This window comes from Malus sylvestris, chromosome 8 (assembly GCF_916048215.2).
Source record: "Malus sylvestris chromosome 8, drMalSylv7.2, whole genome shotgun sequence".
NCBI lineage: Eukaryota > Viridiplantae > Streptophyta > Magnoliopsida > Rosales > Rosaceae > Malus > Malus sylvestris.
Window position 1 is genome coordinate 26,881,353 of NC_062267.1, and position 15,869 is coordinate 26,897,221.

At 36.2% G+C, this 15,869-nt stretch overlaps 1 protein-coding gene and 1 long non-coding RNA gene across 2 annotated transcripts; both read right to left on the bottom strand.

Annotated features, from left to right (window-relative positions):
- Nucleotides 1–5,063: 5,063 nt before the first annotated feature.
- Nucleotides 5,064–8,836, bottom strand: LOC126633419 (vacuolar protein sorting-associated protein 60.1-like). The gene is made up of 8 exons (XM_050304011.1): nucleotides 8,667–8,836; nucleotides 8,449–8,590; nucleotides 7,906–8,057; nucleotides 6,993–7,086; nucleotides 6,225–6,296; nucleotides 6,019–6,130; nucleotides 5,617–5,777; nucleotides 5,064–5,327 (listed from the first exon to the last, which is right to left on the bottom strand). Exons 2-8 carry the CDS (start codon nucleotides 8,515–8,517, stop codon nucleotides 5,274–5,276), a joined length of 714 nt encoding a protein of 237 aa, XP_050159968.1. The 5' UTR covers nucleotides 8,518–8,590; nucleotides 8,667–8,836; the 3' UTR covers nucleotides 5,064–5,273.
- A 2,111-nt stretch (nucleotides 8,837–10,947) lies between these two features.
- LOC126633422 (uncharacterized) lies at nucleotides 10,948–14,417 on the bottom strand. The gene is made up of 3 exons (XR_007627054.1): nucleotides 14,241–14,417; nucleotides 12,408–12,593; nucleotides 10,948–11,289 (listed from the first exon to the last, which is right to left on the bottom strand). It is a non-coding gene; the product is annotated as an uncharacterized LOC126633422 (long non-coding RNA).
- Nucleotides 14,418–15,869: the final 1,452 nt, after the last annotated feature.

Below are 15,869 nucleotides of genomic sequence, written 5' to 3' on the forward strand. Positions count from 1 at the left end.
TCTCTCTCTCTCTCCAACGGAAATAGAGCTATTAATTGGAACCGAGTGGTAATTGGTAAAAAGATAACTTCACTTCGCTGTTAGGTGGGCCGTGTGTGACGTGGCCTCGTAGTTATTAAAAGTTGGTTTGTCAATTATTTATTGATAAAAACTGCTGTAAACAAGATGACTTCATAAGCAAAACTAGGACTAAACGGAAAATGCATGTTGACCAAAAAAACACACAAAGAAAATATTTTCTTTAAATTATTATTATTAAGGGTGGGGCGGAGAGAGGGGGAAAGGGGGTGAGAAAGAGCGTTACTCGGTGGGTCCTCTTATGCTGCGAATGCCTCCGTTCTCTTCTCTGAAGTCAACAATAAAATTATTTATTAATTGAATATGAAATTATTGGTTTTTTGCTTGGTTGATTGAATATCTCTTTCATTGCCTACCGAGAGTAGCCTTAGTTAGGGAGTGAAGTGAATCGGGGGTGATATAATAAGTTATGAATTAATTGGTTTAGAACGTATCCGTTGTTTTAGCCAGATCTGCAGCACTCATCCTTTTAAGAGATAGCTATAGCCCACAATCAAAGTATACTACCGGTTATTAGCTGAGCTACTTGAACCACTTGCCCAAAGTATGTTTTCTTCGCCCCATTTAAAAGTGAATTTGAACCACTGACACAAGGATTTTAAGTCCTCTACTCTACCAAAACAGGTATCTAAAGAAAGAGGAGCGACGATTCGAAACTATTATAATAATTAAAAAGAAAAGAGAGTTTCGAACTCTTCCTGTTATATTTGAGCATCTTAATAGAGATATCAACTTAAAATGTTAAATTTTACTAGCATATGCCCACATAAAAAGTGTATGAGGATAATTTTTTTTATATATATTTGAAGTGAAAGGAGAGGAAGAGAATGAGAGAGAACGTGAGAGTGCGAAGGGATTTTTTTTTAATATTAGAATCACATGTGGATGAGACTTTAAAAAAAAAGTAAAATTTGGTTAGTGTAAAATTACATTACTATCATGTTTGTTATTTCTATTCAGTTATGATTAGAAGAATAGAATGGTAATTTTATGGAACTTTGGTTGACAATTAAGGTTCTATTAATATATAGTTTAGATTTTATAGCTTATGTGGCAACTTAACAATTTATAAAATCTCTTGTCAAATTAAAATTCTTTTTAGTTATATATAAAATTAGGGAAATGTTATTGTCATTCCAAAAATCTCATTCTATACTCCTTGCAAGTGTATTTTTCTTTCCAAATATAAAAAGTTTAGAGTGTAGAATGTGATTTTTGGAGTGTTAATAACAATTCCCTAAAATTAAGGGGAACTTCAACAAATAAACTCCATATACCGTTTACTTTAACGAAAAACCACATGTTTACACTAAAAAGTCAATCATGGTACTATTCACTTTACCCTTTATTTTGTCTTTATCATTAAAACTCAAAATTTTCAAGCTCTTTTAATTAGTTTTCATAAAATTAAATGGGTCATAATTTAATAGAAATAATCAATAAGTGAAGAAAATAAAGAAATATGTGGGCCCAACATTAAAAATAATAATATTAATAATATTGACAATGCCTTCAAATTTGGCAATAAAATGGAGAATATCAATCTATGTAAGATTTTGGCATCTTTTTTTGGACCAGAAAACCACCTTTTGTTTATCAAGATAGTATGTAAGATTTTTTACATCTCTTTTGAAGATATTCTAATACACTGATGATGCAGTGAATGATAATTTGGTACAACCACAAATAGTTATGATGGCTGATGTGACTTCTCATTCTTCAAAGAACATGATTAAGGCTTTCTTAATTAGGTTGCATTGTAACAGGTTTTCTTTAGTTTTAATTATCTATTGTATCAATGAACATGTATCTTCTTATTTAAAGGGCTCCATATGTAAGATTAAGAAGTGATTTAGTGAATTAAAAAAACAAGTAATCTAAGAAGAGAGTTTTCTCCTTCCTTAAATGAAGTGTGATGTTTGGTTGTGTCGAGTGAATCCACGATTAGCGACGTCGAGTGATTCTGTTACCCCTAGTTGAGTGATTCTCAGGTTACTACCCCTGTCTCTTTGAGGCCCTTGATCCTTATTGCGTCATATACCAAATAGTTTGAGCTCGTAATGGACCTAAAAGGTTACAATTATATATGACTTAATATGAGGAAGTCAGAAGATTATCTCCAATAGAAGTTCCTATTTAGGGACTCCCACCACCACTTTTGAGTATTAATTTAAAGACTTAATGAGAATCTTTGTGTCCCTAAAAGAATATTGTCTCCAATGGTAGAGTTCTTATAGTAGAATCATTTTCTTTTTTGTATAGATTATAGTAGAATCTTTAAATTTTAAGTTTTTACAATTTTACGTGATAAATTGATTAAGTACACATTTTTTGCTTATATTAACCTTTTTTAATTAATTAAAAAGCATTAAAAGAAAAATCTTCTATCAAGATTGTGGGTACAATTTCCACTCAAGATGCACATTTTTTTGTTTATGTTAACCATTTTTTTAATTAATTAAAAGCATTAAAGACTACAATCAAGATTGTGGGCTCAGTTTTCCACTCAAAGTTGTCCCTATACATTCCTTACATATGAGGACATACACTATGTATCCAGTGAGTCTCTATACTTTAGGACTCCCTTTTTGATCCATTACACTATGTTTGGATGAAGAAATTTAAGATTATTAAGGAATTTTAAAATGACTGAAATTGAAATGAAGGGATTTTATTTTCTAGAATTTGTGAATTTTGTTGTTTGGTTAACTTAAAAAAATAATGGAATTGAAAACGGAATTTGTTGATTTTAAACTTCCAATCATACAAATTGGGAAATGACACCTATTTACATGGAATTTAAACTTGGAAATTAGAGGCCCCAAATTCAAAGTTTTTTTTCCACGCAGAAATTCTAAATTTCTATGTTATAAATCCAAACAAGGGAACTGGTGTATGTCAATTTATAAATTCTGACTTTTATCTAAATTCTAAGTTTATTTCCCTCATCCAAACATAGTGTTAGAGATTCATTTTTATCCCTATGTTTATTTTATACTCATTTTATATGATGATTGTTCTTATTCAAGAATTCCATTGAAGATGCTCTAATGGACCTAAAAAGATAGGGTCATTCAGTCTCCAATGTAAGTGAAAAGTTAAGAGTCAAATATAACTTTTGGCCATATAGATTTTACTCAATTTATCTCTAATGACTTTGCATTTTGACTATAAAAGTTATATTTTGTTTGTACCATACTTGACCAATCTCGAAACTACTGAGCACCGGTCAACGTTATACCGTTAAGGACCCAGAAGAGTTTCCCTCCAACCAGGAGGCCAAACACAGCGCGACACGTGTTGACATCAGAAGCCAATCACAACATGACACATGTCAATATCAGAATGAAACTAGAAACTCTATTTTATAAATAGGAATCATTCTCTCACAATATTTCCTAATGTCATTTGTACTAATTCATTCACTAGTACTCACTAAAGGAGAGCTTGAACCTATGTACTTGTGTAAACCCTTCACAATTAATGAGAACTCCTTTACTCTGTGGACGTAGCCAATCTGGGTGAACCACGTACATCTTGTGTTTGCTTCCCTGTCTCTATCCATTTACATACTTATCCACATTAGTGACCGGAGCAATCTAGCGAAGGTCACAAACTTGACATTTTCTGTTATACCGAAGTCCTCACTGATTTTGTGCATCAACATATTTAATTCTTATTTGATGTGCATTTGGATGATATAACATTTGGAGTTAAATTTGACTATAAATTGACTTTTTACAATTAGCAATAGGTGCAACCTTTTTGCCTTCAATTATGTTTTGTTGTGTGAGTTACACTAAATTTGGATAAGGGAAATAAACTTGAGATTTTGACAAAATTTAGAATTTATAAATTGTCATGCATCAATATTTGTTTGGGTTAAGAAATATAGAAATTTAGAATTTCCGCGTGGAAAAAAAAATTGAAATTTGGGACCTCCAATTCCAAGTTTAAATTCTATGTAAATAGGTGTAATTTCCCAATTTCTATGAGTGAGAGTTTAAAAATAACAAATTCCATTGTTTTTTAAGTTAACCAAACAAGAAAATTCATAAATTCTAGAAAATTAATATCCGTCATTTTAAAATTCCTTAATAATCTTAAATTTCTTCATTCAAACAGAGTGTTAGGTTAACCAAACAAGAAAATTCACAAATTCTAAAAAATAAAATCCCGTCATTTTAAAATTTCTTAGTAATCTTAAATTTCTTCATCCAACCATAATGTTATACTACTTTTGATGATGGAAAATTAATATCTGTCATTTTAAAATTCCTTGATAATCTTATATTTCTTCATCCAAACGGAGTGTTAGGTTAATCAAATAAGAAAATTCACAAATTCTAGAAAATAAAATCCCGTCATTTTAAAATTTCTTAGTAATCTTAAATTTCTTCATCCAACCGTAATGTTATACTACTATTGAGGATGAAAAAGTTGCACATTCGTTCCCTTCGTTTGGTATGCAGACGGGACGGAACGGAATGGGACGGGACGGAACGGAACGGAGAGGGAGCAAAGATGCCCTCGGATAGAAACAAGGAGGAAGAAGAAGGAGACGGAGAGGTTATATTTTTGTGTTCTACGGATGTGGAACAAGTCATTTCAAGGGGGTGAGGTGGAATGAAAATTCACCCAAAACTCGTCCCGTGGATTAACGCATTCCACCCATTTTAGGCGCACCAAACGTGAGACGGAACGCCTCGTCCCACTCCGTTTCATCCCGTCCCACGTACCAAACGGCACCTTAAGTCCCTATCGAATAGTGACATGAAATTTGCCGGTGATCGAAAAAAGATTTCAGCCATAACGACGGTGGCCGCCGGAGAATTTATGGCACCACTTCTGGTGGCTCAGTACGGTCCAGTTCAGAACCAAACCGATTCGAGCCTAAATTGACGCGACAACCATTGATCTGAAATGTACTTGTTTCGCTGCTTTTTAGAAGGAATATAATCAAAGACAAGTACACTTATGTGTGATTATCTTCGTTAATCGTCATAAATCTCAATCGTATTTATTATGAAAAGTTGAAAACCAAACTGTTCATGTATAATAGCTAACCACAATATACGTGAATTTGAACACTAGTTGAATGAATATTCACTTCTGCACAATATGTTGATAACAGCGTTGTTACTTCTTCATCCAGCTCCCGTCCCACATGCGCAAATGATAGAGCCAACGAAACCCTAACCGCGAAGTGTTGCCCGAGGGACAGCTGGTAAACCCAATTCGTCCTCAGCCTGCCAGCATTGGATTTTAAACAAGAATTAGCACAGCGGAAAACAATGATGTGGAGCATGCTGCCAATCCAGTGAGTACTGTAAAAGAAACTTTATAACATGCAAGTGCAACTACCGACACCGCCACCCATGTCAATGCAGAATCATTGGCAGCCAAGGCCAAAGACTTGCCTCTTTTGTTCATCAACGTTATGAAGTAAAAAACAAAGTTCAGAGTTTGACTGATCGTTTGGCATTCTAACCACAAAGTAAGCATCCAATCCAGCAAACAAAATCAAGGCACATATACCTGGGCATTGGATCTCCCAGCCGGAGCTGTTGCCTGTCCTGTGGGTGCTGAAGGCAAGCGGAGCTCCGCATCCAAGTCCGGTTCAGCATCAGGTTGGAGATAGGAGGGAACCCCATCAGCTTCAGTTTCCGTACCCATGTCTGCTTCTAGAGCATCCAGCTCTGCACGCCAAATTGAGAATACGGTAAGACAATTGGAAACAGAATCATATATGTTGATGCTTTGAATGTGACCAAAATAGATCTTAGCACTAAACAGCGCACAAGATGAACAAGGTCTCCCCTAGCCTATAGTCTAGAGATTGGTTGTCCAAAATCGATCAGAAAGATTTCGAACATGTATGAAATTCTGAAGCCAGTATTTCCTTCAATAGTTGGGAACTCAAATGATTTCTAAGCTTACCACCCATAAGATCTTCCTCATCAATGTCATCAGGAACACTATAGCTTCTGCCAAGGGTCTCTTGAATTTCATTGCTCACATCCATCAGGTCCATCATTTCATCTTGCAAATTCTACAACAATCGAGCATTCACATGTTAGAAAGATATGCTTTCAAACGTAGCTAGTATGGAAGCAAGAGAACAAAAACAGAAAGAGACTACTGACATCAATATCTTGAATCTTCACGGTTTTCATCATTCCCTTGAGCTCCTTGTTTGCAGACTTCAGAGCTGTCATCTGTGTAAAACATATCAATGTTATATTCCAAACAAAAGTATTCTTACGGCAGAAAATATGCCTCCATTGCATCTACAATTTGAAACCTAAACGGATACCAGGAATGAATATAACGGAATCCAGACTTTATACCAATCACATAGTTATAAGCTAAAAAAAAACCCTCCCCAGACACAAATGGTCCATCTCCTACCTCTCATGAGGTAGGCAGCAGGTTCCAATCAGGGGACAGAAAAAGCTCCGCCTCAACAGCCTTGAACCATGCCCCTTGGGGCGCTACCAAGGAAAACCAATAATTTTAAGGTGAATTTAGTATATCCCCATTGCAACCAAATTTGATGTAGAATAGAGTGACTCCAGCATGTAAATCAATAATTAACCCTTTAATTTGGGCATCCTACCTATCTCTTCTTCTTTTCTTTTTTAAGGTACTTCTTGTTGAGAGGAAAGAAGGCATCTAATCCATCTAAATACATGTCATAATCACAACTGACTGGGTACCCTACCCCCCCCCCCCCCCAAAAGCCTTTAATGCTAAAGGGCTTCACCAATACAATGAAAGCAGTTCATCACACAATGTCATTTGTTGAGCTATGTCATTCATTATTCTCGTATCCTCACGTTTGAAAATCAAAACAATCCAACACATGAATAAACATTGTGTTAATCACAGAACTTAACAGAACAAGACATTACCGTTTGCTGAGCATCTTTTATACCCTCTGAAGCAAAGGAAACTTGATCAAGGTTAAATGTCTGATTATACAGCATGTCCCGTTGTCCTTCATACCTGTCCAGAAGCTCAATGAATTACACAAATCATCAAAGAAAAAAGGATAATGCAAATTGATTCACGTAGTATATTCACCCCATTCCTTACAAGTTGCAACAGATACCTCAATAATTCTAAATTCCAAAGAGAACGATCTCATCATTCAGTGAAAAATTTTAAAATGATATCATCAATAGTGAAAATTTTTAAAATTTTCAATTAAAAAAAAAAAAAAAAAAAAAAAAACTATTTAGCGCAATGTTTTTGCAAATCTACCATTATGGCCTACTAATATTGAAAAAAGGCATGCACTAGGCAGAAATGTCCTCACATGCAGATTGTAACCTAACCTACGGGACATAACGAACCAATGATGCTATAATTGTTTGTATTTGACAGATTTCTTTTTCTCATTGAGGCTAGACCATGCAAAGATGCCGTAAACTTATGCCAGATTTCTAGCTGCAGGACACTCCAGGAAAACTGAGTGTGTGTACAGACTCATGCATGCTTACTTTGTATTCTATTTGACATTCTTCTAGCACTATTGCGCACCCGTAAGTTGCTCATCATGTTTTTTAACTTCTTTTTTTTTTTTTTTCAATAATTGTCTTCAATTAACAGCTTAAAGTTCACTCACAAGTCCCAACCGTTCTTAAGTCATAGAAATGTTTAATCATTGTCACTCCCTAGCTTTTCCCAAAGTCAAAATAAACCAATCTCAAAATCCTTGCAAATTTCATATGAATGAAGAAGAACGATTGACATGCAATAAATATGAGATAAACCACGGAGGGGAGCAATAAACCCGTAACATGGAAGGGGCAGGGAACCTACATTCTTTTCTGCTTGAGAACCCTCATGGCTCGAGACTTAACAGCTTCTTGTGCAGGACCGGGCCTTGTCTTCTTGATTTGCTCTTTGTATCTATTCAGTTCCATATCAAGCTTTTTGATCTTTTCATCGACTGTTTCGCCTCTTTTATTGATCTGTTACAAAATAATGTCTACTTCCTCAACAGTTGTGGCAGAAAGAATACCAAACGAAACTACAAAAGCTAAATATTGAAACCGCAGTTTCTCGGAAACCAAGCATGGCGTTTAGTTACAAGAGCTATCGATTCTGAAGCTGGTGAAAGCGATTTGACTAAACCTTCAAGCTCTTGATTAGAGTAAAAACCATCGATTCTACAACTACCCAATTTTTACTATTATTCGTTTTGGTTTAATTAGACCTAAACATATTAAAGCAATAAATTGAAATCCCCAATCCCCAATCCCGAAATAATTACAAATAGAAAACGCTGATAATCCCAACCCTAATTAAATTATGTGATACCCAACCCAACAATCAATCAGGAGAAAGAGAGGGGAAACAAACCCTATCGGAGGCATCGCCAACAGAAGGAGGGGGCTCTTTGTCTTTCTTGACACCAAAGACCCTCTTCATCTCTCCCTTCCCTTACTTTACTTGTTGCCCGCCTCTGAACCGACGACGACGGATTCCACCAAAAGCACTTCAACTGAACACAAACAACGCCAACGCAGACAGAGTGATTAGAAGAGAGAGTACGTGAGAGAGATCCAGATTAAACTTACCAAGAAAATGGCAACTTTCTGGAAAACCGAGGAAGACGAAGGGAGAAGAGACTTTGAGTTGAATTGCTGCAATCTCCGCCCTAAAAAACTAATTAATTTTGGGATTTCATCTCTCTCGATGCTGGAAAAGTGAGGATCTTTCGCGGTAGCATGCTGGCTTTCCATTATTTCTTTGCAACGTCTTTGGGGAAACAAACGGGTCGGGTCACCCCGAATCAGCCCAATTCTATCAAACCCAAATATTCAACCCACCTTGTTGTGTCAATCCTCTCATATAACCTTTTATTAAGCTTATTTTCGTAACGCCTCATCAAACTCAAACTTTATTTCATTTGTTGCTTCGAATAAAAATATTGTCACTTTACACTCTGAATTCCATCACTTTTCTGTCCAAAATAATGTTATGTGCTAACGTTTAAATTGTAAAAATGCAAGAAACCTTTCAGTCTGAAGCTTAAGAATTAGTCAATCCATACTGTTTAAGAGAGAGAGAGATATGAGCCTTTGGTTTGTGTAAAGTGAGCTAGCAGAATGAGCTAATAGAAACCGTCAAATTCAATTTGAGCGCTCTGGATTACCTATTCATGTTTGGGCCCAAAATTACATCATCGACTCAAGCAATCGAGGTCGTTGAATGAGCGGATCTTAGACCATTGGATGACAAGTGGTTGAAATTACTTTTAGTTATTATAGAGAAATAGTATGATGATTTTAATCATGATATTATTTCTTAATATTAACTAGGATATTTAAACCTAATAGTTGATATATCTAGTCGGTTGTTTTGAGAAAAGATGATCTAATCCGTCTTTAGCTCGAATGGGCTCATCGTATCAAGCCCCAAGTGCATGCAATCCCATACGTGTCCTATTTCTAATATGGAAGTGGGTGGTACAATTCAAATTGACTTGGAATTTATGGATGGGGTTATTGCACGTGACTTTTCTTGGAATATGTGGATTATTTCATCAATTAGAATTTAGAGTTTTAAGTTGGGTGCATGCACGTGGTCTCAGGGATTCAATTGGTAAATGTGATTTAATGGAATTATGATGGGATAAGTCTGCCACGAATAGCCTTTTGGATGGGTGATGGGATAGGTTTCATCTTGCTTGAACCAATGCCACAGATAGATGCCAAAGATCAGCCTTAATTCTATGAATTTGAGTTTCAATTGGTTTCTATGAAGTCGTCAAGGTCAGGTCGCAGGGGATCGCGCATATCTGAAAGATAATATTCCTATTATTCTGCTTACGAAGACAATCTTAAGGCTGCCGGTGAGTTATAAATACAGTGCAGCGGACAACATTCAAATCTCATCCAATTCAACACACAAATCGTCCTGCGCAAACCCTCGCTCTACGCGAAACCTCTCAATAACTTTGAGATTTTTAGTTTCTTTTTCTCCAACACATCTTCAGTTTGGATAAACAGTGAAGGCAACCGGCAAACATCTTCAGTTTGGATAAAGAACACTGTTGTCGTAGAATCAGCCGATTGCGAAGCACCTTCAGTTTGGATAAACAGCATTGCGTCGAGGCCGACTGGTTATCTATCTAAGTCTCGGTCGAGAAGGATTTTCGAATCCTTATTAGTAGAGATCATCTCATTAGCCTTCTCGGCGAAGTGAGGCGTCACAATTTACCAGGGCTCGGCACATTAAACGCTGAGTTGTTTTATGAATGGATACTCACAAGTAGGCTTTAGAGTTCGGCATTCTGACGCCCGAACCACGTTTACCATCAAGACATATATCCGTTTTGAGTATCTATGCCCCTATACTCTGGTGTCGATTCAACGTGCTTATACTCTTACGAATATAATCACTATGGCCGAATCCGGCGCCAACGATTTGTGAACTTCGCAGAACTAGTAGCCTTGCCTTCAGGCTCTAGAATCCGAAGGCCAAGACGTGTTCCTTCCTCGGCCGCAGTCGCAAGATTCGGAAGTCAGCAGCGCACCCAACGCAACATCAACACATTTTACTTCCCGGTCGAGCTCGACCGACGAGTTGGCACACCCGCATACAATCGAATGACATAATTAGCTTATTAATTACTCGGCTTGCGCGCCACGTAGGCTTGGTAGTTTTTAGGATCAGCAGTTCTTTAGACTCCGAACAGTGAGAACCGAAGAGAATCTGTCCCTAACAGCGCACACAATTATAAGCCAAGCATTCGGATTCAAACAAAACCACAATATTGCCAACTCGATACTGGTTTAGTGGTATTTCTCTTTCAGCGTCCCAAGTTCATATCCCATTTCCCCGCAAATAAAAAAGTAAAAGAAAACTGTAACCATTTGAATTCAAATTAAGAGTAACACTGACAAGTAACAGAGTCTACAGAGAGCCTATCATCGCTTGCAGCACTTCTACACTCTGCCGTTATCTAAAAATTATTGTAATCCAAAGCGTTTTTTGTAGAGAGTACGTTCCAAACGGGGAAACCACAATGAGAAAGTACATCCAAACAGTTTGCGGTCTAAGTTCTTCAAAGGAAGCAGGAAACACCCCTCAGATTGAGCAACTATTTAGCCCAGATTATTACATACCAAATTTGAACAAAGGGAGAGACGTATTTAGTTATGGTCCTTCTAGCATCACCTTCCATGCAGTAGGCCCCTGTACAAAAGGAAATTCACAATTAGTAACAGTATGGCATTTAGTTTCTGAATTGTATCAATGTCCACAAGCAATAAAAAGAACGTTAAAGGAGAAGTGCCACTAATGTTGGCAGAAATACAAGTATAGTTGTCTTGGTTGTTTAGAACTTCAAATGAATATTGTCACATGCCGATTGCTTATGCAAATAAAGCCGCCTCAGCAGCTGGCAGCATAGTTAGTTTCTGTCCAAAACAGCAGCATAGTTAGTGACTGGCTGTTTTGTTAGTTAGGAATCTTGGATCGGTACTATTCTCTCTTGTAACAAAAAACGTCTGTGAAAGATAATGTAATTCAATCTTGAATTGAAGCAATAAATCCTATTTAGGTTCTCTTTCGAGTAGAAAATTCGGACATGTGAAACGAACACTAACAGATGCTCCGGTTAAAAAATGTGATTATGAGACAGAGGCTCAAGGCAAAAGAGATAAACGAAGATCTAGGAATACTTGAACAGAGACTTTAAGAAAAGACATATAGTACTTGGAGCTAATGGAAGACTTGGCGCTGAAAGCAGTGGTGTTCTATATGATTCATACAGCTGACCCCAGGCTTTCTTGTTGTATTTCTATTCAATCAGCGTTTTGCAAGTTATTCACCTGCCCTGCCAGTGACGCAGAGTCATTTTCCCAAGTGATTAAGCACATCATTCATTCACTGTTTTCATTGTCTTCTTAGTCTATGACATCATCCAATTCGGTTCCTCCTGTGCTTTTGTTGAGGCAAAGTACACCTCTGATATCAATAACCACCATTCTCAAGGAAAACATAAAGAGAGTCCCAAAGCAACATCAAATGCCCATCATCAGAGGGTGTTAAAAGTGGTCAGTTTCTCTTTTATCCAATGCATACAAAACACGTAACCTATAATACCTTGAGCACATCCGGAGGCCCTTAACGATATATAATGAAGCATATATGTGGGTAATATCTCAACACAAATGATTGAAGGTTGTGAAAGGTAAAGCCAAAAAAGCACTAACTTGCAAAATCATCCAAATCACAATGGAGGTATAAAATCAGAGTCATAACAAGAGAAATTAAAAACACCTGACTCTTGCAGAGAAAATGGTACTGACCGAGCTAGTCTTATTTGGTGGATTTAGGATCGTTCTTGAGAGCGTAACCAGGAGGGGAATAGATGACAGCTGCGGCCATGGCTCCAGGAAAGACCACATACTTAGCCAAGGCTGCCAGTTTTGCCACTAGTGGCTCTCCCCTCATCAATGCCATTCCTCTGCTTAGCTGAGAGTCTGTAACACTTTCTTCAACCAAATGCATACACTCAACACAAACGTCCAAAGAAACACACAATAAAAGTAAATATAAAACAAAGATAAAACATGATATTTTCTGGAGCCTACAGATTCCCACTTTCTAGGACCATATAATAAAATCAAAACTATATTCAATCAAGGGACCAGATAATAAGGGGGCAACTACAGAATCCCATCAAATCTTTAAAAGGTTCCAGCCTTTGAAGAATGAGAATATAACATGAGTACATTTATTATCTAACATTATAACTTACTAATTTCAAGCATTGTTTCCAGTTTGTTTTTTTATTTTTAGCATTCTGTCCAATGTTCTATGTAACTGTAATTAATGGTCAAACTTACAATCCAATCTCAAACAGTACGTTGTTCTCTGCTGAAAGGATCATCTCACCAGTTCACAAAATCGAAAGAAGGTTGATTTCTATTTAGCTAGGTATCCAGAACATTTCGCTGCTACTATGGCAATGATGGGTTAACTGAGAAACCTTAATAATCAAATGCACACCAAATTTTTTTCTATTTTAATTGAAGAAGAGCTGGCTATAGAGTTGCAGATGCCCAAGTCTCACGATACGATTCAGATATCATTTTTGTTGGATGTTAGTTTGCACGAAAAAACTCGAGGACTTAGAAATACAATCACATTTGCCAAGGTTATATGGAAGAGGACATAAGGGCGATGTCTATGAATAATGATTTATGTCCAGGACCTCTTAAGGCATGTTGCACTTTTTTCATAAGCTATTAAACCGTAAAATTGTAAACTTCAATACGACACTATAAAAGCACTTGAATATAACTAAACTGGTAACACAATCACCATAAGGATGACTGCTCATTCATTTGTTTCTCACTGCCGCCAACTGAAACAGTTTGGTATTTTCAATTAAGTAGGTTATGTTCTGTTCTTTATTATCCACACGGTAAAGAGAGAGAAAGATAGCGTCAGCGAACAATCCAAATCTTACAGTTGGATTTTAGAAGAGGGAGATGCTGGACATCAATCAACCAAAACAAGCAACATCCCAGAAACTAGTCTGGGCAAGGTGTGAATTAGTTTGGTACGAGTCCCAAACCACGCACCTGAACCAATGTTTAAACATGATCAGGTCTGGTTTGACTTAGGCAGCAAACTAACAACCTAACCGAACCAAACCTATCGGCAAAGTGATCAACTTCACCTGGCCGATTTGATCGGTTGGGGCCCTGAGCCCATTGTTTTATGTTCTTCAATTTTTTACCAATTTAGGCCACAAACAAACAATTGCACAAATGTACAATAATCATCAACCCATAACACCTTAAAAATGAATCCGTAAATTCGAATTAAGAAACCAAACAAACAATTAACCAAAAGCATACAAACCGAAACCGAAAACAAGAACAAAAAGCAAATGAACCAGATACAATATCATTTTAGACCCAAATCATACCAGTAAATTTTAACGCTAAAGCATATTGAATCCGATTAATATTAGTAATCATCACAAAAAGATATATATTGCTTTGCCTGTTTTCAAAATTAATAATTGAAAACTATTCAGTTTATTCTTTTCCCTTTCCAGAGAAACAAAATTTAATAATCAAACGAAATCCATAAATACAATAGGAATGAAAATTACAGTATTTGATTACCAAGTAAGACGGAGCAGATGATACTGTGGTTGCGGTAGCGGTGGCGATGGAGATTGAGAGGAGGGAACTCAGTCGCAAGATGGAGATAGAGGGGCGGACGGCAGCTGACTGAAGACGGCGAGATGCAGTGTGTAGGGAGGGTCCCCCTAGATAGACAACAGACCTTGGATTAGTATTGTGGGAAAATTCTACTTTGCCCCCGCAATGCCGTTCACCAAATATTCCAATTTTACCATTAAATTGAATTCCAGGAAAGAAAACACGTTTTTTTTTTCTTTTTTATAAATTAATTAGCATATAACCCACACTTTGTATGTGAAAATAAATTTTATTTTTATTTTAAAATGAGAAGGAGAAAGGGAGAAAAAATAAATGTGGATTAGAGAGAGAAGTTTTGTTTTTTATATTTTATTTTTCAAAATTAAAGGATGTTAGGATCACCTTTGGGTGAGACTTTGAAAAAAAACTGTAAAATTTAGTTTGTGTGAATTTACTTTACTGTCCATGATTTTGTTTTGTGGTAGAAGACAAAATTGTCTTGTTACTCTATTTTGGTTGACAAATAAAGTTTTATTAAGAGTAAATTGTAGCAATGGTCCCTCAATTTTAATCAAATTGAAGCAATGCTACCTCAACTAAAAATCTATTATCATTGGTCCCTTAGGTACCGTTTGGTACGCAGACGGGATGGAACAGAACAGATGTTCCTTGTTAAGTTTGGTACGCACATGACAGAACGGGACGGTTGTTCCGTTTTGCGTTTGGTACGCGCAAGACGGAACGGAACCAAAAGATTAAATGACTAACTTACTCTTGTTCTGTCTGTTGTTTGATACAATGTTTACGCATGGGACTGAACGGGAATGGACATGTTTTTTTTTTTTCTCGAACTTGTTCATATTTGAACACCTATATGTTTATCTATGATATATTTTTTACACTAGCACATAGGGTTGGGTTGGGTTTAAAATGGTTCGGTTTTTTGCCAAAATCGAAATCGAACCAAAACTTTTGTTCAGTTCGGTTCAATTTTTTTTCGATTTTTTTTTGTTCGGTTTCAGCCTGGTTCAATTTTTTTTATTTTTGTTTTTGTTGTTGTTGTTCTTCTTCTTCTACTTTTAGGTCTAGTAGAGATCTCTTTGATTAATTCACCTGTTAAAAAACAGGGTCTTTTTTGTTCTTGGGATTGATGGTGTAAATGTGAGAAATAGTTATAAATTAGTATCTTTCTGGATGCATTTATATTTGTTTTTCGTTTTTTTACATCCACCTTTTTAATTCTTTCACAGAAATTAACAACAAGAGTAATAATTTGTTGACTACTTACTAGCCTTTGTTCTAGTCTATTTATATCAAAATTTACTTTCAGTTCAAACTTTTACTGAGAATTATTTGATTAAGAGAGAGTGAGAAAGTTAGGGTAGGAAAGAGTACAGGTACAACACTACTGTGATGTTTCGTGCTGGTAATACGGTGTAGACAAAAAATTGTACACATATTTTTATATTATTAGACATAACTAAATACTTCTCCAAAGAAAACTAAAATGTTTCAATTTTCTTGTTAAGAAATTTATAGTCACTCACATTTAGATTTGGTATGTGTTGGAAAATAGGATTCCACATCGGC

What these genes read in the sequence shown, in the direction of transcription:
- LOC126633419 (XM_050304011.1), bottom strand. Translation starts at nt 8,517, where the DNA reads ATGAAGAGGGTCTTTGGTGTCAAGAAAGACAAAGAGCCCCCTCCTTCT. An exon ending in TGAAGATTCAAGATATTGAT is followed by an intron (nt 6,131 to 6,224) that starts GTCAGTAGTCTC and finishes CGATTGTTGTAG; the next exon opens with AATTTGCAAGATGAAATGAT. An exon ending in CTGGGAGATCCAATGCCCAG is followed by an intron (nt 5,328 to 5,616) that starts GTATATGTGCCT and finishes CAATGCTGGCAG; the next exon opens with GCTGAGGACGAATTGGGTTT.